This window comes from Vigna unguiculata, chromosome 9 (genome assembly GCF_037176805.1).
Source record: "Vigna unguiculata cultivar grain cowpea cultivar isolate G323 ecotype 2 chromosome 9, ASM3717680v1, whole genome shotgun sequence".
In the NCBI taxonomy this organism is placed as follows: Eukaryota; Viridiplantae; Streptophyta; class Magnoliopsida; order Fabales; family Fabaceae; genus Vigna; species Vigna unguiculata.
The window spans coordinates 37,730,789-37,753,412 of NC_140800.1; the positions used below are offsets into that span (position 1 = coordinate 37,730,789).

The 22,624-nt window shown below is 32.0% G+C and overlaps 2 protein-coding genes across 3 annotated transcripts; one reads left to right on the forward strand and one right to left on the reverse strand.

Annotated features, from left to right (window-relative positions):
- Window positions 1–12,131: 12,131 nt before the first annotated feature.
- LOC114164618 (nucleolar GTP-binding protein) lies at window positions 12,132–14,024 on the forward strand. Its single transcript, XM_028049348.2, has one exon. The coding sequence runs from the start codon at window positions 12,623–12,625 to the stop codon at window positions 13,640–13,642; it is 1,020 nt and encodes a 339-aa protein (XP_027905149.1). The 5' UTR covers window positions 12,132–12,622; the 3' UTR covers window positions 13,643–14,024.
- Window positions 14,025–19,202: 5,178 nt separating this feature from the next.
- LOC114162609 (putative small nuclear ribonucleoprotein F) lies at window positions 19,203–22,013 on the reverse strand. 2 transcript variants are annotated; one of them, XM_028046552.2, is made up of 5 exons: window positions 21,860–22,013; window positions 21,561–21,648; window positions 21,403–21,440; window positions 21,223–21,287; window positions 19,203–19,520 (listed from the first exon to the last, which is right to left on the reverse strand). In XM_028046552.2, the coding sequence occupies exons 1-5, from the start codon at window positions 21,863–21,865 to the stop codon at window positions 19,451–19,453; spliced, it is 267 nt and encodes an 88-aa protein (XP_027902353.1). In that variant the 5' UTR covers window positions 21,866–22,013; the 3' UTR covers window positions 19,203–19,450. The 2 variants fall into 2 exon arrangements, with proteins under 2 accessions (XP_027902353.1, XP_027902354.1); XM_028046553.2 differs by having other exon boundaries at window positions 21,779–21,923.
- Window positions 22,014–22,624: the final 611 nt, after the last annotated feature.

Here is a 22,624-nt window from a genome sequence, read left to right on the forward strand (position 1 = left end):
GGCTCCATTGTAGTCCATTACATCCACCATTCACAAAGCTTCTTCAATCGCTCATTCTCACGTAACAGTTATCCCAAATTGGAAACCCCACTGCAGGAGCACACATAAAATATATGGTAATCAACTGAAAAAACCGCCAGCCACCATTTGGATAACCCATTGAGAGAGACTTTCAGCTATGAGGAAGCTATCCATAACATCAATTCTTAATTTTATTTTATTTTATAAAAAATCTTGTAAAGCACATATTTTTGATATTAGTTTTTTATCAATAAAAAGTAATATTAAATTATAAAGACGATTTTTGTTTATAACTTAAAATCTTTTTTAATATATAAGATCTTAATTTTTTTGGTATGATATTATTAAAAATATAAATGAGTGGTCCCATCAAGGAAGGAAAGGAAAGGCAGTTGCAGCAGGCGAAGGGTCCACACATAGTTGCCTTTCTGTGATGTGACTTGGCAGCCACAATGGGAAGGCAATGATTCATGTTGGACCCACAAATCATGGGTTAGTGCTAAGCCCACTTATGCCCACCATGCCCACATCTTTTCTCAGTGCAACCACCTTTATAAATCATTCATATTAATCCAAACCAACACATACACTTACCTCTTCATTTCTAATCTGCATTTTCGGATATCCACTCTCTCACTTTAGTTTTTAGTTTTTTTAGTTTTATATATCCTATGATCTTCAATGGGTCATTGGAAGTTTTGGAATGGAATTCACTTGTCAAACATCAAAAGTCGGAATGATGCTATTAGAGCAACTTGGGTGCTTTTTAAACCCCTTGCATCAATTCTCCTTTCAGTTTCAAGTCACAAAAAACTAAAAGCCTACGTTTTTCATCGCATATTTCCTACTTGAATATGCAAAGATTAGGTCCTCAATATCGTATCGGGCACGCATACAAGATTTAATTTAACACCTCAATGAGTGGCACCAATAAGGTTGTCATAGAAGATTTGGGGTTGGATCAAAAAGAGTGTACTTGATGATGCGTATAATGATCATTATTTTTCTATTCGTATAAAGTAAATCGGACCACTACATAAATCCAAGATTACTCCCTTTTTTTATATCAAAGAATCCAGTTAAATGTACTTAGTGAAACGAATAAGAACATTCCACGAACAAATTATTGTCATAAATGTAATTTATACACTGATAGTGAGTAAAAAGGATTGTTCCTTGAATCTTTGTCATTATCTTAACGAAGTTTCTTTCTTTCCATTGCTTGTTTTTATTATTAGTGCATGGAGCACTAGCTATAGAATGGTCCAAGCTGTAATTGATTGCTCTACAATGCTACCCCATCTAAAACACATTTCATCTAATAATTTATAACAATTTTATAATTTATAGTTCTTGTGTATTTTTAGATATAAGGGTGGGTCTGAACCATTGAATCTGACTATTCCTGCGATGTGAATCAATGCCTTCCTCTGCACATCAATCACACATCACTAACAGGGGTTCTTCCTCAAAATAATTTGTATTTCGCCTAACAGCTAAGGACATGTGTAATCTCTTATTTTTATAACTTCAAAACTTTAATAAACAAAATAAAAAGTTGATAGAAATTGTACAATCATCAAATAAGTGAAAGTGAATCTCTATATAAATGCTATTATTATATAGGTTTTAGTAATCTTATTTATGAATTTCGGATTGCAAATAAAAAAGAAATTAATCAGGAACAAAATAGTCAGTGTTTCCTGAAAAGGTAGTGCAGTTTAAGTGACCCTTTATATACAACATTTGAGAAACGGCCCTTCTAGCTAACGAAAATCCATATTTGGCGCAAATTAACGCAGCACTAGATGCTGAAACAAAAACATAGAAACATTCAAATAATAAGACAACATAGTAAATTGGACACGCAGTGTATAATGTTTTTATGGCCTCAACATTCAAAAACAATATTAAACATAAGTGTAAACTTTAACATTTAAATAATTATACTAATATTCCAAAATTCATCAATTATTTGTCATCACAAAACATAAGTAGAGAGAAATAATACCTATTATGAAAAGAATCTAGATAAAACATTAAAACATTTATATTATTCTCTAAAAATTAATCCTAAATTAGTTGATTTATCAGTGTATAGAATTCTTTCATGAAAAATATGAAAAAAATTTGAATTGCATATATTTACAACATCGTAAGCTCTAGGATCATCTTTCTCTAAGATTTCAAGTAACCACTCTCATTGGTGAAAAAGTATGTCACACTAAATAATATTATTTCCCAACCAAAATCTTCGAAAGTCTTTCTCTAAACATTAACCAATGCATAAATAACTATTAAATTCAGTATAAATATAAATTTGTACTCTTAACAAAAGTTCAAAAAACTACCTCTAAAAATAATAGACATGAAACTAAATGAGGACAACACATATCTACATCATGAATATTCATCACCGTTGTTAATAGAGTTTTAAAATTCCAAATATCATTAAAATTACAGCGTTCTAATATCTCGTATCTTTCATTTATATATTTTTATGTCATATAATGGGTGCATAGAATTTACTGAGTTTATCGATAAGCAACACTTATTCACGTAATAGGGTATTAATAATTGATAATTTAATTGTTTATTTTGTTGAGATGCTCTGTATTATATAAATGAATGTGAATTTCAAAGTTGATATCTTAAGAATAACAAAAAAAGTTGTTGCAATATTTACACAGAATCTGAGTGAAAATAGTGCGCATCTAGGTTGTCAAGAATGAGAGGCATTTTGGATGATGGTGGTTAGTTGAACTATGTTGTCAAGAACAAGAATCCTTCTTCTCCTCTGCATGCCCTGTTGCAGAATTTTAAACCCAACCCCACTCCCAAACTATAAACTAATAATCGCCCCTCATTTTTTCAATTTTCTCTCATTTAAAAATCCACAAAATATTGTGGCTCTAACTAACACATCCTTATTCATCGTACAAACACCCACGTTGGACGAGACTAAGCCTTTATTAACCATTCCTACTTACTCATCACCACGTGCTTCTTTGCAACAATACTACAAGTACAAAGAATCTACACGTTTATTATATTCGCAAGTGCTGCCGCCGGGGCCATTCTTCTTTGTTTTTCTGGTAAAGCAAAAATGTTCTTTAGAGTTTACCCACCTGAATAAGAACCAAAACTAAAACCAGCACCACCCTTTCTCATAAATTAGTCACGTATAAAAATAAAGAATTACATCGAAGAAAAAATAAACCAAATCTTTCAAAATTTTCATATCATTTTGATTGCACCTCTACTTCTATGCGAGCCAATGTACGTGCTTACGTGATCCGATTTACATTATTATTACTATTGATATTATCATGTACGGTCAAAATAATTAGAAACAAGAAAACGAACAGGAAAAGACAAAAAATTCAAAGAGAGGAATGAAGTGAAAGAAGGAAAAGCTATGATATGTGTTACGTACATGGACGTTAAATCATTAGTCGCAACTTAAAACCATAATGAGAAGATAGTTGCTTCCAGATTACTACTATCTTCAATTAAGTGCGTGCCTCGTATTCAATCAAAGTCGTACATATACATAATAGTTAATATTGAAAGTACGATGGGTCATATGTACAGTTATAATGATCTTATGTATGCTGTTCAATAAGTTACCTTATCATTTATGCATCAAACTTAAAAGTAGTAGGCATTAGAAGGTGTACTAGAAAAAAAACTTGTGTCTCAAATTAATAAAAATTAAAGTTAAAATAATATGGATAATGAGGAAACATCTCTTAACAAAAGGGATGAGATTTAACATCAATCCAAATGAATTATTGTGATGCAAATTTTATTCATATAATGCAAAACTTTATTTGATTGTTTGAGAACATAAAATTTTTTACATAAATTTTATACGAATTTATGTTAATGATTAATTTTACACTAATTCAAATAAAAATGCATATGAAATAAAAAAATTAATTTGATTATTTTTTAGTCAAAGTAATATGGACATGTTTGGGAAAACTTCTTCCTAAATAAGAATTTAAGAAAATAAATTATTTGACTTAAATACTTTGATTCTTGTTTTTGTTAGGCTTGATTAACATGATAAATTTTCATTTTTTGTTTAATTTATTTTCAATTTTGGTCTATACTTACCTGTAGTACAACAATGACACATGACACAATACTCTTATACATAAATTATAAGGATATTCACATCAATTCTATTTTCCTTAATACTATATTCATCCAAAAATAACCCTACTTTTAAATATATATATATATATATATATATATATATATATTATCTTAAAATGTTAATTAAAATTTTAAGTTTGTATGAGATTCATAATCACTTGTACGTATTTATATGAATTGATTCATAATTTATTGGTGTGAAATATTATCTGATGATTCTTCTTTCCAATACCCAAATATAGATGTAAATTTTTTCCTCGTAAACCATTTTTGAGGACTTGAATTATGCGAAAATTCTAATGCTGAAACCTACAACTAGTTTCAATGTTATAGACAAATAATTTTGGTAATAAAATGATTCTAATAACATAAATTAAACTAATCAATGTGGTTATATTAATGAAAAGAAGGTAAATTATCAGTGCATGTAGAATTTTGATGAGACGTGGCTGTCTCTGAAAATTTACATGAGTGTGTGCATGAACTAAGTAAGCATTACATAGAATGAGGTAGATAAAATGTTGAGAGAAGCGTGGAGTGTTGAGTTTGTGACACGTTTTTGTGGCGGAAAAAAACAGCAGGAAGTGTTAATTTGGATAATGTTTATTGGCATTTGGATGGTTTTCCCTTCTACTCTTCCATGATGAGGTGCCAACATTTGTAGGCTCTTGTTCTTCCCTGCAAGCTACGTGCCTCTGTTTTCAACCTTTTGGCCGCAATACAGCTAAAATAATCTACCACAAACTCGAATGCTTTTCCTACCATAACTGTCCTTCCCATCAGACTGACACGCACACCTGTTATAATTGCAAGCTCATATTTCAAAACTTTTCCATTTTCTTTTGTCCCATCCATTATCCTTTAACAAGTAAGTTAGGTTCTTTTCAGGTTTCAAAGCTGTTTTGCTTCAGATACATACAAAATCTGACACACCATCATCCTCCTCTTTTCATACGCATCTTCACAATATATATCATTTCTTAAGTTGACATTACCATATAACAACTCCGAACCATTGTTTGGAATCACATTTCAAACAGCGTTAATTGCGTTCCTGCTACCTTAGCCAATGAAAAGATCATTTGGAAGTTGGAACAAAACTATGATATATATGATTTGTGAATGAGTGAATCTTTTATCTATCGGTGCTAATCATTACTCAAAAGTGTTGGTAGCCATTGGCACAGTGCCATCAATGTAGCCCACAAACAGCAATAGTAGTACAAATTATTTGTTAAAAGGTCTAGCGGCTGCTGAAGTATATCTTCGAAAGACTTAGCACCAAGGCACCACCCAAAACAATAAATCATTAAAAAAGCTCATGTAAAGGGACGGGGGGAAGAACCTAGCAGCTACAAAAAGCTCATAAATTATGCTACATTTCATTTATATTGTCGGTCACTTGGCTTTTGGTTGCAGTGTGAAAAGTTGGACAGTGACCTCGGAATTTAGTCACCAACGACGCTAGTTCGGCAGTACTGCATGTATTTGGAGCGTAGAGATCGTTACAATTTTGTTCTTAAAAAACAAAATTCTTAGAGTGACGTAAGACAATTGAAATTTGATAAGAACTGAGAAAGACTAAACTGCACCGTATAATTATTGTCACCGTCTTCTGTACCATTACTGCTGCAAATAAAAAAGAGATAGATAACATGTCGAGGAAGAAAAGCTCATTCCAAAAAGCTCGAGTCACATTTTATGTGCTTCAAAAAACTTGCTCTAGAAAAATCATTTCACAAAACTCATTCCAGAAGATATTACATATGCTCCAGACAATTTGTTTCAAAATTTTTGTTCTAGAATACATTTTATGTGTTCATGAAAACTTATTCTGTAAATTTCCTTTTGAAAATCTTATTTCCAAGATTCTGTTACAGAAATCATGTTTCAAAAAATTTGGATAGTGTATTCCAAAAGATTTCCAGAACAGGTAATCCGGGTGTCAATTTTGTGAAAAAGTAAAATAATCATTTTAAAAATTAGGAGAGTGCGTCTATAATTTGTGGGAGTGCGGGAAGCAAAAAACTTCGGTATGTCTAAGTTGGGCTGGATCTGGCCCACTTTAAGATGTTGGGTTTTGCTCGCTATGCCCACTCCAAATTCTTGTCACTCCTACCTTGCTGCTCTCTCGTCAGGCCTTCATGGGTACTAACTTCATGCTTTCTCGTAGCCTTTAATAGTTTTTGTTTATATTTATATATTTCAAAATAAAAGCAATAGAAATTAGGTTACTACTCAGTGGTAAGGAGTTTAAATCATTTGTAATTCATACTTCAAACGTTATTACATTCATGGAGAAGAATCTTTTTTACTTGTAATAGTTATGTACAATTTTTTATAAGTGTCTTTTTTTTTTTGTATAAACATGCTATTTAAAATACCAAGTAAGTACTTTATTGAGAAATTTTCACGATTTCCTGAAATTTAAAAGGCATTGTTTTGTAATATTGCTCCATGTTTGTGGAGATTGACTTTTCCTATCCATTTGGATTTCTAAGCCCAGTGGCCCGTATGCATACGCTACTCTATTTTTGAGATTCACGAGTGCACACACATAGAGAATAAAAAAGAATAAAATTTTCTTACGAAAGAGTACCGGACCTCATAAGGGGATTTTTCCTGCACCTCCAAGTTTTTCTTTTCCACCTCTAAATTTTTTGCCCCTACAAAATTATACCCTTCACAAAAGTAAATAAAAAAAAAAAAGTAAATTGGGGTAAGTAGATATTGAATATCTCGCATCCCCAATAGCCACAACTCCGAATTTGGAAATCTAGTCAAGAAATATACCCACTTAAAAACTCACCGAATTTCAAAATTTGGTTTACAAACTCACTGAATTTCAAAATCTGATTTAGAAACTCACTAGATTTTAAAACTTGTAATGCATTTACTTGTCCCTAATCACTTTATGATTTGACCTTTTGCTTAGGTGGATCTATACTACAGTAATGACATACATGTCTCTAATCTCTTCGTACATGTCAAGGTGGCTTTGACCTACACACGCATTAGGCTTAGATGTTCTCAACCTATGTATATACACTAGCTCCCAGAATCGAGATGTGCTAGTTGAGAGTCTTGATGCATAATATAGTTGTAGGTCGAAGTGCCTTTGACCATCAACACCCAGAGTTTTGGTATAATGAGTTGAGGTCTCTTCGCCCTTTTTGTGAGCTGAGAGGTACCCTGCTTATTCGCGTAATCCAAATCCTAGTTTTGGGGTGTGTTGGTTGGGGTTTTGGTGGAGTTGTGATTGCGGGTTAAGTCCTACGAAAGGCATGATCCTACAACAAAACTTGTTAAGTTTTAGGTCCATGTGTTTGCCTTTGTCTAAAGGTGTAGATTATTACTATTGGAAGCATACAATGATTGTTTTATTTGAGTCATGCCTTATAGATATGCTAGACATGAGGGAGAAAAGCAATTATGTTTAGCTAGATAGGAATCACCAATCTATCCCAAGAGAACTTTAAACTGAAGACAAAAAAAATACTCATGTCAAGTGAATGTCAAAGCTTGCAACATTCTTATGTGTGTCATATACAACATATTTCTTTCACTAAAAATTATTTTTTCTCTTATCAAATGATTCCAAAAACATACTTTATTTTGTTTGTAAGAACCTTTGAAAGAATCTTATAAATGCAATTCACAGGAAAAAATGGCATGGTTGGATCAAATATGTGCAAATTTTCCACTTAGATAAGATAAATGAAGATTAAGAAGCATTCTTACAAGAAATTGACATGTGTATGAAACTTGCACAAAACACTTTTCACATCTCCATTTATCATTTAAAAGAAATCTTTGATAAATATGAATAGTAGTTAGGACTCAAATATTTATCATTCTCATACTTTCTAACTTAATTTTCTCCTCATCTTTAAAAATATTTTCAAAGATTGATTGTCTACTAAAATTTGAATATTAACTACATTTAGATATACATATATAATTTATTATAAGATTCATCTATTCATACATTATTAGCTTTAGGCATGTCAAAACAGGCTAATTCGGTCCGTTTAGGCCAGACTCGTTTCTAGTATGCCAATAAATGAGTAATCGGACTAACGAGTTAGGGACTGTTGAGTTAGACTTATCCCGCCAATATGCAGGCTGGCCCACCACACCCCTTCCTTATTTTTTTTTTCAAAATTGGCCTTTGATGAAACTCTAAAACTTGTACCAGCTACAAGATCTGCAACCACATATGAAAAAGAAAAACATAGCTATCTTAATATTGTTCTACTACCCATTGCATGAACACAGTTGCTTTGTATATGTAATCCACATTTTTCTTTGATATTGCACAAAAAAATAGTAACTATTTTCTCTACAAGACTCAATAAAACTCCTCCCCAAAGCCAAAATTTAGGGGCTATGCAAATCCCAACCACCCTATCCACGAAGTCACTAAAACAAAAAAAATCCCAATTCACAAAATGTTTCATCTCCACAACTACACGATACAACCACAAAGGAACCCTAAAAAATGTTCCAAAGAAAATAAAGGACAAACATTTCGCGATTGTGAACTTAGAAACTGTGGGTGACCTTCACCGTGAGTTTGGAAACTGTAGGTCACCTTTGTTAAAGAAGGACCGTCGCTAAGTAGAGTTGCCTACCGTGGGTGTTGTTCTATGTGTGAGTCGCCTGTTGTGGGTTTCTTCTTTGTATCGTAACAAATGAATAAAGAAAGGGGTAAAATTAAAAAGACCGCTAGGACCTAACCCGTTTTGACATGCCTAATTAGCTAGTACTTAGATCATTGATTAGATAAGGAAATCTTCTAATTTATTTTGAGTGAAGGATATGATTTGGCATGTCAAAATTTATTTTGATTTCAATATTTACATAAAATTACCATATTAGTTAAATCACACAAACTTAAATATTTTACATTTGCTTTCATAAAATTATATATTCTATAATTTTTTTCTTTCACATATATACTATAAACTATTATGCTCAAAAGAAATTTCTGGATCTGTCACGTTTACAAAGATATTGATTGCATCTTGTGTTACAAAACTAAAAGAAAATTATTGAAAACACTTTTTTTTTGGTGTTACATGTATGTTTTCCAAATTATTTTTTAAATTGAAGACTCCTTTTTGTTATTCTCATTGTATATATCCACCGAAGCTGAAGTGATTAAAATCTTTAAGCCATCCTCTCTCTAATGTGGTTGTGTTGGTCTTCCTTCCGCTTCCATAGCATTAATATGGCCGAATACGAAGCATCTTGCTTTCCGTAAAGAGATGTTAGAATAAGTAAATGCATGATGGGTCTAGTTAGACAAAATGTTTCAATTTTTTAATTATGGAGGCTACCCAACAAAAAGTATATGTGAAAACTATCGGTTCACTTCACCTCTTATCCAATATATCATTTTATGAAAAACATGCATCATTATTTGAGCTACTTTTTTCAAACTTTATTTAAAAATTATAAAAGAAAATTATTGGCTTAAATGTACTTAATCGCATGCTAAAATACTTTTATAAGATATTAACATATAATATTAACAACACTATCTTAATTTTAAAATATTGGATTCGATAAGATTTTTTATATATTGTCAATATAATATCTTTTAACAAATATTCTCAGTGTAAGAATATTAAATATTCATATAAAAATACTGAACATCAAATTTAGAAGGAATCTCAATATGTTGGAAGTCTCACATTGATTAAAGATAAAGTCAGTTCACAATATATAAGTAGGGTGTAAACCTCGTCTTACAAGTTGATTTTGTAGGGTTGAGTTATACTTAAAATCCATTTCTAATATAGTATCAGAGTTAGGTTAGAGCCTATCATAAATAACTTAAAGCCCACTTCTACTACGATAGTGAATTATACGGTAAATTCAACTAATATGAAATGAGATATATTTTAAAGAATTTAAAGCTAAATTAAATCCACATGTTTCAATATCAATTGGATTATTAAATGGTGTGAAGCTCTACTTCTTAGGTTTCATGGTTAATGACTTCGTAAGAAGTTGAGCTGTCTCTCTTATGGAAAGCCGAAACTACAGTGCCGAAGATGCAACCATTTCAACACGCTTTCTCTTTCTTCCTTTTTTCCACACTCTTATTTAACGTGATGTGGTGAGAAAATGACTTCTTCAACCTTATGCACATCACCTATTGTAAGTGTCTTCTAAATTGAATGAACTCAAAACAGTTATATATTACTTCCAAAGTACCACTTTGTCTGATTTCTTTTAGCTTGAAAGTTACTTTAAAACTAAAGAATTCAAAATTGAAGTTTAAGCTCTGATATTTGAAATAAAGCTAACAAAAAAAAGTAGAAGTCAAAACTCTTGAAATTAGATTTTAAGAACTCCTTTTATTTCAAAATTTTATTGGGTAACTCTCTTTGTTCTTTCTGGGATATTTTGAAAATTCTCATGTCATTCTTCTCCCAAATTATTTAACAGATTGTGCGAGTAACAGTAAGTTTTGTGATAAAAATTTTATGTGAAACAGGCAAGAGTAACTTTTCAAAGTTGAAAAGATAATAGAAATATATTAGTTGAGAGTGAAGCACGTGTATGAGTTGAGGAAGTTACGTTACCATGAGCTTTTGTAAGCGTTATTTGGGTTTGTTTATATGGGTTGTAACATGGAATATGTAAATATAAGTGTAGAAGATCTGAATATGATGATGACAACTATGAATTAAAAGATAAAGATGAAGAAGAGTATTATATGATTCGTCCTGGTAAAGCATAAAATTATAATCCTAGTGCTACCTGCATAATGACTAGAGGGGACCATTTTTCCCATGCTATCAAGTGCGTTACCGTCTTCATTATGATATCCTCACTTTACTTAGTCCCCGTTTCACACCTTCATAACTTTAGTTCGGCTGCAACATAACATTCTCCCCATTCAGGAAAACAAAAGGAGAGAAAAAAGAATAAACTACTTCAAAATTTTCTTCAACCTACACCTAAGGAAACTCCTCTTTGCTACTGTCAAATCATATTCATACACTTAGCATCATTCTATATTTCCTTTGAATTTTACGGTCACTTCACGCCAACATTTTTTGTTTCTTTAGATGTATTATTCACTTTTTAAAGATAAAAAGTACGAGACAATGAGACAACAAAGATAAAGAAAAGGGTGACAAAGTCTCATTTGCACAATTTTTAATTATGTTACCCAACTTAAATGACTAATAATTTTATAGATAACTACTTTTTTCCATTAAAAAAATTTAACTGATAAATTATTATATAACATTATTAAGGTTAATTACTACATTCGTATTTTTTTATCAAAGAGTCAAGAATGTTTATCACGATTTTAATAATATTCTCATTTTTGTATTTCCATTCTTTAATTTCTAACATGACTTAGTGTGGTTCATTGATTAATCTATCATTATCTTTGAAAGGATTAACGATCCATACTAAACTACGTCAGGGAATAAAAAATGAAAATAAAAAAATTGGGATTCAAAGTATAATTTTTCAATTTTATTTAAACGATTAAAGGAAATTATGTAAGATAGGTGATTATTTTGTTGATGTGTAGTAGTTAATGGTTGTAGTAAGAGAAAAGGGTTCGATAGAAGAAAAATGATTTTTGACTATTAAATTTTGATAACTTTCTTTTATATATGACATTTTTTAAATGGTTTTTTATTTTTTTATTTTCAATATTTTAAAATTATTTAAAAGATGACATCTCGACATGAAAAAACTGTAAAAATTTATTACTTAAAATATGATTGTACTTGAATGGAATGATGGTCCAGCAGCAGTTTGGGTTGGGAAGCAATGAAGTGGAAGATGAGTTGAAACTGATCCCCAAGTAATGATCTCTATTCATTCATTCTCTCGAAAGAAGGAGAGTTTTGGTTTCTTTAAATTTTCTCACAGAAAGTTGTGGGTTCCAAAGGAGGGGCCGTTAGGTAGTTGAGGGTGAGAGTGAGTTGAGAGCATGTGTATGAGGAAGAAGAGGGCATGCAGAGTGAACTCAACCATCTGTCATGGGCTCACAAGGTGTGGCCATGATTGGATCATGAAGCAAGCCTCGTGGGCTTTGCCTTTCCATTTAACCTTTTTCTTTTTTAAGCATTTCCCCAACCAAGCACCAATTTCTATTATCTATTTTAAATAAACCCCCGTGACACAAATTCAAACAGTGAGAAAGGGGACCAAAAAGCAGCGCAATAAGAATGAATTGAACAAACCCATGGATAAAAGAGAAGGAACACCTAGATAAAGGCTAAAGCATAACTGCATAAGCTGTCATTGCTTCCCTCCTTTCTTTTAAAAACCCCTCACACAATAACACCACCATTGGTATTTGCTACTTCTGTTGCTACTGTTCCGAACCAGGCTCAAGATCTAAGCTCATTGCAACATACACGTTCACCCAAAACAAATTACAATAACCCACAATATGATCAAAGCAAGAGAAGGCAAAGCATTACCACAAGCACCACCCTCCGCTGATCTCTTGGTATGTTTCCCATCTCGGGCTCATCTCACTCTAATGCCAAAGCCCATTTGCAGCCCGGCCCGACCCTCCGAGCCCAGCAAACGCCACCACAACAGCCACCATCACCGTAAGAAATCCTTCTCCAGAGGCGGCGCCGGAGGCCAAGCCAGTCCTTTATTATGGTCCAAAACCAAATCAATGGGCTCAGAAATCACGGAACCAACCTCACCCAAAGTAACGTGCGCCGGTCAGATCAAGGTCCGGCCCAAAACGACGTGCAGGAGCTGGCAATCGGTGATGGAAGAGATAGAGAAGATCCACACCGACAAAAAACAGAGGAAGCGTCTCAGCTGGGCCGAGACCCTCGGTTTCAAGAAGGATATAATGCAGTTCTTGACTTGCTTGAGAAGCATAAGGTTCGACTTCAGATGCTTCGGCTCCTTCTCCGGAACCGACATCGCCACTGAAGAAGAAGAAGACGATGAGGAGGAGGAGGAGGAAGTGGAAGAAGAGGAGGAAAAGCACGTGGGCGTGGGAGAAAACGAGAGTGAAGCATCGAGAACTGTTTTCTCGAAATGGTTCATGGTGTTGCAAGAGAACCAAAACAAGCGGAGAGAAGAGACAGAGGAGAGAAGAAATGACGAGGAAAGCGTGTCTGTGTCGGTGTCGGTTCCTCCTCCGAACGCGTTATTGCTGATGCGTTGTAGGTCTGCTCCGGCGAAAAGTTGGGTGAGAGAGAGGGAAGGTGGTGATGTTGAAGAAGAGGAGAGAGAAAAAGGAAAACAAAAAGGGGAGGTGGTGGTAAAGAAGGGACAGAGTTTAAAGTCGTTGATGGAGGAAGAGAGGAGAAAGAAGGAGAAGATGGTGGTGATGCGATACGACTCTGATTTTTACGGCATTTCTTCTGATATTGCAAAAGAGACATGGATTGTTGGCGGCCTCAGAGATCTCATGTCAAGGAGTCGAAGTTCCAAAAGATAAGATATCAATATCATCAACATCATCGTTCACCGTTACAGCTATTTTTTCGATAATTTTTTTTTCTTTTACGAGTTTGTGAGACTTCTCTTCATCCACGATACGGCTTTGGTGTGGAAACTGGGAAATCTAATACTAAAATCCCAGTTTTAGCTTCTGGAATTACTGATTTCGTACCTGTACAGTTTCATTTCTGATTTATTTGTATAAGTTTCCGGTGAAATATTTTGGTGGCTGGCATGTACGTGAGAATGAACGTGTTACTCCCTTGGTGTTGTAGATTGGTAGTTATTAGGGAAAGGAATATTTAATTTTTGTTTAGTTCACATATGTTACTATAATCGATGCCAATATATTATGGATGCTGCAAACTGCAAACTGCAAACTGCAAACTGCAAACACTTTCCCGTCTCTACATCGCTTTTAATTTAATGTCTTATATTTTATTATTAAAAACTTAGTGTTAAATCAGTGTATTTTATAAAACAAAAGTGTATTTTTTATACCATAATTTTCTTTACTATCATTTGACGTCATTCATCCTATTATTTATTTTTATTTTTTGAAAATTCAAAAATTAACATTGTCAAAACCATTTTATAATTATAAAAGTTGTTAAATAATATCTCTTTCCATTTTTAAAAGATCGTGTTCAACTATCATTTTTCTTGTTCAATACGCATGAATACCAAAAGAAAGTAATTTTATTAAGGTTTAAAAACTATTTTGATTTCTATTTTGGTTTCTATTTTGTTCTATTTGTTTCTATTTTTCGTGTTTAATTTAGTTCCTAATTTGTTAAATTATGTTTCATTTTGTCATTTTCGTTGACGCTGTTCAAATTGATAACGACACTATTCAAATTGATAACGACACTATTTAAATTATGACTGATGGTGTTTTGTTTAAATAAGTCTCTATTTTAGTTAAATTTGTTCAATTTAATTTTACTCTCCATTTCACAACCTTTCACCAATGCCACTACTACCATCAAACTAAAACCACCACTACTACCCTACAACCACCACCACCACCACCACCACCAACACCATAGCCACAACCACCACCACACTAAAATCACTGTCACCATCAAACTAAACCCACAACCACCACCACCACCATAACCATTCTCTAAGGGGGAATACAAATCAATCTAGGATTAGTTTCAGTGTATTGAAGGAAACTTATGATGTAAGATTATCTTGACTCTACTAGTATAATATATCTCAGAGAGAGGATGATAACTAGGTGGTGAGAGTCGAAGAAAGCTTCACAAGGCAAACAATATGATATGAGAGAGGATCATACTCATGGAACTAGTAAAGTTAACCCTGTTAGTACTTGATGACTTATATAATTGTTTCACTTGAGTTATTGTTATTGAGAAGGAGGAGAAGAGGGACAACTTGATAAGTGAAAAGTCTTACGAATCCATTTAAGATGTGTTATGGTAGTTCTATGTATGATCCTGAGTCTCTTTTTTGATATTTTATATATTTCAAATATTTAATTATACAACCTTTATAGAAAAAAGATTTAGATTGAGATTTATTTTTATAAAAACGAGCTTATCCTTGCATTTGGTGTGTCCTTTGTTTTCTTCTCTTTTATTTTTATGTGATGATTTTATATATATATATATATATATATATATATATATATATATATATATATATATATATTGTACATAATAGAATCTTAACGATATAAAAGGAGTTCTTTCTAGAAGATTTGAAGTCGTGTGTAATATTGGGAAATGGTGGAATCACCTTATCGACAACTTTGAATTTTCTCTTGTAAATTAGCAATGCGAAACTTATCACCATCAGAGAACAATTGAAAAAGATCGGTCCATATATCATACACAAACTCCATCCACATAACACATAACAATTGTTTAATTGCGGACACCATTGAGTGAGTGAGCCGCGAAATTACCATCTTGTTACAACATTTCCAAATTGCGTGCAAGGGATCATTAGAGAGTGGTCATGGAAGGGTGCCAATAACAAAACAGTTCTTGTTTTTTATTTCCAACACAACGAGCATATCATGTCGCCAATTGTTATGGAAAAGAACATGAGACACAAAGACAAGAGTAGGATTCTCACCGGGATGAAGAAATAAGGGATTTTTGGGGTTTGTGAGGTGATCAGAAGATGAAGTAGGATTCACCCCATGGCAAAAAATCAACAAGAAAGGAGAAAATGCGAATGACGATTTAAATATGATACCTTATTAGGTATGAATAAGCCATAAGAAGGAAAAAAAACCCACAAATACCCACAAGAGATGTTTGATGAAGAGTAACTTAATCAAAGCTTTCATACTGATTTATTAGAAAGTTATCCAATATATAGAGTACAAAATTCAGTGATATAAGGGGAAAAGGACAACCTAATATGTACAATCATAAAACAGAATATTTGATAATAGTAAAATAGAATAAAAAATATAATATTTTTATCATATAACGATATGACGATATAACAATATGATGATATAATAATATAACAATATGAAAATATGAGAATATAACAATATAAAAATACAACAATATGACGATATGACAAAATAACAATATGATGATATGACGATATGACGATATAACGATATGACGATATAACATATGACGATATAACGATATGACGATATGATGATATGAAGATATGACGATATAACGATATGACGATATGACGATATGACGATATAACGATATGACGATATGACGATATGACGATATAACGATATGACGATATGACGATATAACGATATGACGATATAAAAATATAATGATATGACGATATGACGATATAACGATATGACGATATAACATATGACGATATGACAATATAACGATATGACGATATAACAATATGACGATATGACGATATGACGATATGATCATATAACGATATAACGATATGATATTATAACGATAAGACAATATGATAATATAACGATATGGATATGACAATATGACGATATGACGATATGACGATATAACTATATGACGATATGACGATATGACGATATAACGATATGATGATATAACGATATAACAATATAACGATATAACTATATAACGATGTAACAATATAACGATATGACGATATGACGATATAATGATATGACGATATAACAATATGGCAATATAACGATATGACAATATAACTATAAGACGATATAACGAATCTATGATATGTTGTTCAATCCTCCATATGCATTTATTGCTACACCTTTGTTTTACATATGATCTTGTTGGTATTTTCAGGTTGTCTCTAAATATGTTAAGGGTTGCATGAGACAAAATTCTTCCTTGATATCCTCCGTAGACAGAACAAGCACCAAACTAGAAGCCTGACATGGTTAGGTTATCTTGAAAAGGGACAAAACACCTGACTCACATTTCTTGCTTCCTAATAGACATTCTTGGTCCCGACACAATCCTTTATTTGTGATTAAGGTTATATATCTAGTGTGAGTCACCTAAGAGCTACAACACTAAGTTAACATATAAAGGATATTCAATTGAAAAATTAAAAAATTGAAAAATTGAAAAATTTATTGATTTCTCAATAGATCATACAAAATTATTAAGAACTAAGTTTCTAAATTCATCATGCACTTAATATATAATTAAGTTTATTATTCTAATTAAAATTAAGTTATGTAATCCTAACAAATATATAAAATAAAACTAATTATTAACTGTGTGAAAATTTGTGTTGCGCATTTTGAAATATAAATGATAAAGTTATATTCTTTTGAACCAAGTGATAATACAAATTTTCTTTTAGTTGTGATTTCATTCATCATTCTTAACAAAATAATTAAAATAAAAAATTTACACAAAAGCAGCAAATGTCCAAACATAAATGTCTTACGTATATACAGTGAAAGGTTTTTTTATCAGAGGGGTTGATAAAACTCCAATTATTCAATCTAATCCAAACCATATTGTATTGTATTAGAGTAGATTCAATTTTTAATAAATAAACCACAAGTCAAACTATGCATTGTTTTAATATTTGACCAGATATATTTTTAATTAAAACCAATCGAGCAATACCTCTAATAAAAAAATTTTTGTAAGTTTAATAGGAGTAATGGATCAAAAAATATGTTTAATTACTTTTTTTTGTCTTTGTTGCCGTTCAAAAATGTCAAATTTGTCCTCAAATTTTTTTAGTATCAATTTGATCCAATTTTTAAAAAATTGATGCAATTTGGTTATTTTTATTAACTTTCTTAAAATAGATCAATGATTTTTCATCAAAATTGACACTAACATTATGTTAATTACACAAACAAATCAAACCAAACTTATTAAAAGCTTCGATTTAGATGAAAAATCTCATAAATTTTAAAAAATTTAACGAAAATAATCAAATTGTATCAATTTTTCAAAAATCAGAATCAAATTGAAAAAAAAAATAAAAGACTAAATTGACATTTTTAAACGAAAATAAAAACTAAAAGAGTAGTTAAACCAAAAAAATACAAAGAATGATTTTTTTTTTCAATTTTGAAAAACGGTAAAGGAGTTAAGTTTCATTGTAAGATTTTTGTTTGAGTTATGCAATAAATTTATGAATGTAATTACACTTAAATAAGTCTCAAATTACATTCGACCAATTTCTATTTTTATGTTACCCATTCATTTTATTTTCAGTTGAGTACTATTAACCTTTAAAATATATCTTTACATTTTTTTTCTCTCAATTTTTTTTTTCATAACAATCAATACGTTTTAGCATTATTTAACGACATATCATGTTGATATTGATAAAGAAAGAAATTTAATATCAAACTTAAACAAAAAAAATTGTTAATTAACATGAACACGATTTTAAGAAAAAATTATCACATACTTAAAACAAAGATTGAAGATCATAATCTTCTTCAAGATTGATTGTAAATGGAGTGAGTTTCTTATATCAAAACTAGTTTAATTCAATTAAAATAATCCGAATTTCAAGTTTTTTATTTATCAATTTAGTTTTCTTCGTTCTTATGATTTTTAAAATCAATATTTTCAGTTGTGATTAGTTTTTTCGACTAATAAACAGTTCTACAATGAGACTCAACTTTGCTTACAAGAGAAAAGGGGAAATGATCGGCATTAATTTGACACTTACGCTGCACAATTTCGCATTCAAGACAAAAATGTAATTCATAAAAGTCGTATAGTGGTACTTTTAGTCCTTAATTAGAGGACTATAATGAAAGGTATAAATTTAAGAACTAAAATAATATTAGAAACACAGATGACATTATCTTTAAATTTGAATTCATTATTTTACCGCCATCAATGTTGTAATTCACTTGTACTTTTGCCTTTATTGATTATGCTGTGTATGTTTATAGGCGTGCCTGGTGATAATTATGTATGAACTTCCTTTAATGCCAGTTAACAGTTTGAATCAACTAACAGAAGTGACAATAACACGGTTAGCTATTTCTAACAAATAATTGTTTATTCATCGGTATATCTTGACAACGAATGATAATAATAATAATAAGAACAAATTAGTCACTTCCTCGATATTGGGCTGCATGATTCTATAAAATCCAAGTCCAGTCCTTAACTCGTATTCAAGTAGTATGAAAAACATGGTGCAGAAACAGATTTATGTAGAAAAATCACATGAAGGATTGCTAACAACTTTCACATAGGCACCCCAATATTCACGAGGGTGTCATCATTGATTCAAAAACATAACTACAAAAACATACACCAAAGATACCAAAGCAGGTAGTAACGAATGTTAGTTTTGTTTGTCATCACAATTAGTAATTTCGATCAATCTAGTCTTCTGCGGCTTCTTCGATTTCTTCATCCTCTGGGACTCCTCGAAGGTAGAGAACATTGTTACATCTAGAAACGCAAACAATGAAATAAGAGAACAAGTTTACAAGAAATAAACATCAACATTAAGAGACAAAGAGAACAAGTTTTTGATGGTACAAAGAGAACATTAAGAACAAAAACGAAGGTTGAAGGGACAAAGCGAACATTAAGAGCAAAAACGAAGATTGATGAGAATAAGAGGACAAGTTTACAAGAAATAACTAAAAAAAAAAAAAACTAGCAAGCTGCTGCATTGATTGCCTGAGAGAGTCACCAGAGGGTCACACAGTAATTGCCAGAGTTGCACTGGGTTTGTGCAACAGTCGCAAGGTACAAGAGGAGACAAGTGAGGTATAGTAATAAACTTTGAAAGAGTTTTCTACAAGCTGAAATCACTTCAGTACCCAAAATAAAATAAAAAATATCTCCATCAAATACCCCTCTAACACGTTAACATAGAAGGTCATTCTCGGGATTTTTATCACCATCAGTACAATACAAAATGCTGCAATTTTGGCTGATACAGCGAAATGTAACACTACTTCAGTGCATATGGTGGTCAGGGCAACTACACCTCTATAGCATGCTACTATTGAAAAATCTTTATATTTCCACCATATATATGAATACAATCACACGAGATGGGTAACACAGGATAAAGAAAGACAACAAAGAACAAAATTAACTTTTATACAGCACATTATGAAAGTGAATTGCAGGGAAGATATGTCATAGAGCTGTGGCAGATATATATATATAGCAATAACTATATGCTGAAATACAGCAATTATAGGAAATATTGATACTATATATATAAAAAAGGAAGAGATATTCTACATATAGGAATATCTAACTTTCAATTTTATATCATCGCTTTTGCTCATTGTAAACAAACAGTAACTGCTGCAATGTTTATGGCTGCGAAATCTGGTGTCGGGGACTCAGTGTGTAGATTTAGTTTGGATTATAAACTTGGGTTTTGACTTCTTCAACATGATGAAAACAATTTTTTGTTACTTTATTAGACTATTTTGCAACCTTTTGCAATGAGTAAATCCGATTTGTACGTGTTTACATGAATATTATTTAACTTAACATCATGTTACTGTCTCAGCAACCAAATATCAAGTAAGAAAACTTAAATAAATAATTTACAATATAAATTAAATCACTGAAATCCACTTCTAATCAAAATCAATTCTACAGACTAGAACTTATCTAACCAACAATGTTCTTCATTCAAATCACAATCAGGGATTTTGACTGCATCTGTATCCACTATACCAACTAGAGCAGATCTTATGCTGAGTTGAGCATTAGCGAAAAATAAATTTTCTACAGAACAAAATGATCTTAATTAAGGAGAAAGATGTGACTAGATATACGGGCAAAGATTTTCTCCGAACGAAACTCTAGTATTAGAATCATGAAACGTACTAAAAATAAGTAGTCATTGAAGTCTTCTTCCAAACACCAAAACAAATCAATCAATTGAAAGCTAAACATATCTTCCGTGCAATTCACATTCATAATGTGCTTCATAAATGTTTTGCAGGTCCTCATGACTTGAGGACCTCTAGAGTCTAACATGGCTCGCCAGCTTTTTCATGTTACCACAATTTCACATTCTCTATTCAATCAACAAAATCAAAAGGGTCTAACAACACCCTTATATAATAGCAAAACACAAAAACCGCTAGACATGAACAATTGTTAATGCGGAATTTACCTGATTAAAATTTCTCCCAAATTTCCAGTAAACTGTCCCTCAATGTACTCCTCAGTGTTTGCCAGCTACAGATAAAGTTATAGATATTAGGAGATTATATATATGTCAACTAAGACAAGAGACTGAAAATATAATTATTGTATGGGAACAAACACATCAGAATTTAACTTAAACATATACCTGCAAGTTCATATACGAATCAACAGAAACGAGATACCCTGAAAAAAAAAACACAGTGAAGACATGATAAACAAAATGAAATTAGGAATAAAAACCAAAACGAAGCGTTTAGCAGCGAAATAACAGAAGATAAAACGATCCCTAAGAAAGCACCATACCCTTGTACTCCATTCCCCACTTGAGTTTCACAATTACTGGTTTCCCGGTCAAATTATTCAAGAAAGGCTTGGGATTAACTGGTATAGTCTGCAAAACACGAGGTAAAAGAGAAACTTTAGCAAATTAGAAAATAAGAGACAATCAATCACACACTGTGATCTTCTATACTCAACCAACATGGGCTTAGTGCCAGAAGCAAAGGGAAAATTGAAATTACTCAGTTATGGAGATGCGGGTTATGTGAATGAAATGCATAGAAGAAGATGAGCGAGAGAGGGAGCAAGAAGAAGTTACTCACAGCCATAGTAGAATGTTTGCTATGTTCTGCGAGAAACCCAATGGCTAAAACCTGGTCCTGCGTAGCAGCAGCAGAGGGGAAAAACTAGTAAGTAGGGCTTTGTACCCCGGGCCAGGTAAAGAGAAATTGGGATTCAGGCCTTTTTTGAGCAGGCCAGTGGGCTTATAAATGTTTTTTTTCTTTCACGGATATTGTTTCTGCACCTCCTTATTCGCTACATACACCTCCTTATATATTGCAAAATGTCATTCTATATACATTAAGTAACATTACTCCTCTCTCCCGCTGATCAAACAACATGAAAAAATCCTCGTTGAACATGTAGCCTGAAAGAATCTGAAGATATAACGTCAGTAATCTGTTAACCTTATCATAAATACTGCCAATTTTTGTATGTTTAGTTGCTAAGCTAATAAATAAACAAATAATAGAAGGGATAGAAGAAAGATTTGAATATGTAAATATGTCATTTTGTGCTCCAAATCGATGAATCAACTGTTTAAGAAGAAGTTTATATATACATTATGAATTTGCCATGTTGCACCCTTTATGTACACACACGTGATTTTACTTATTTCTGCATCAGGTTTGACAGTTAAAGGTTGTCTACTTTGGGTAATAAAGTGGACTGAAAAAGTTGGATTCTGTATGAGAGGTACTGGAAGGTCCAGTGAGTGCAGTTGATGAGTCTATCTTGGTTTTCGATGAGAGTGAAGAGAATTCATTCACCAACGTTGCTTTGGCATCTTTGTACTTCCAATTTCT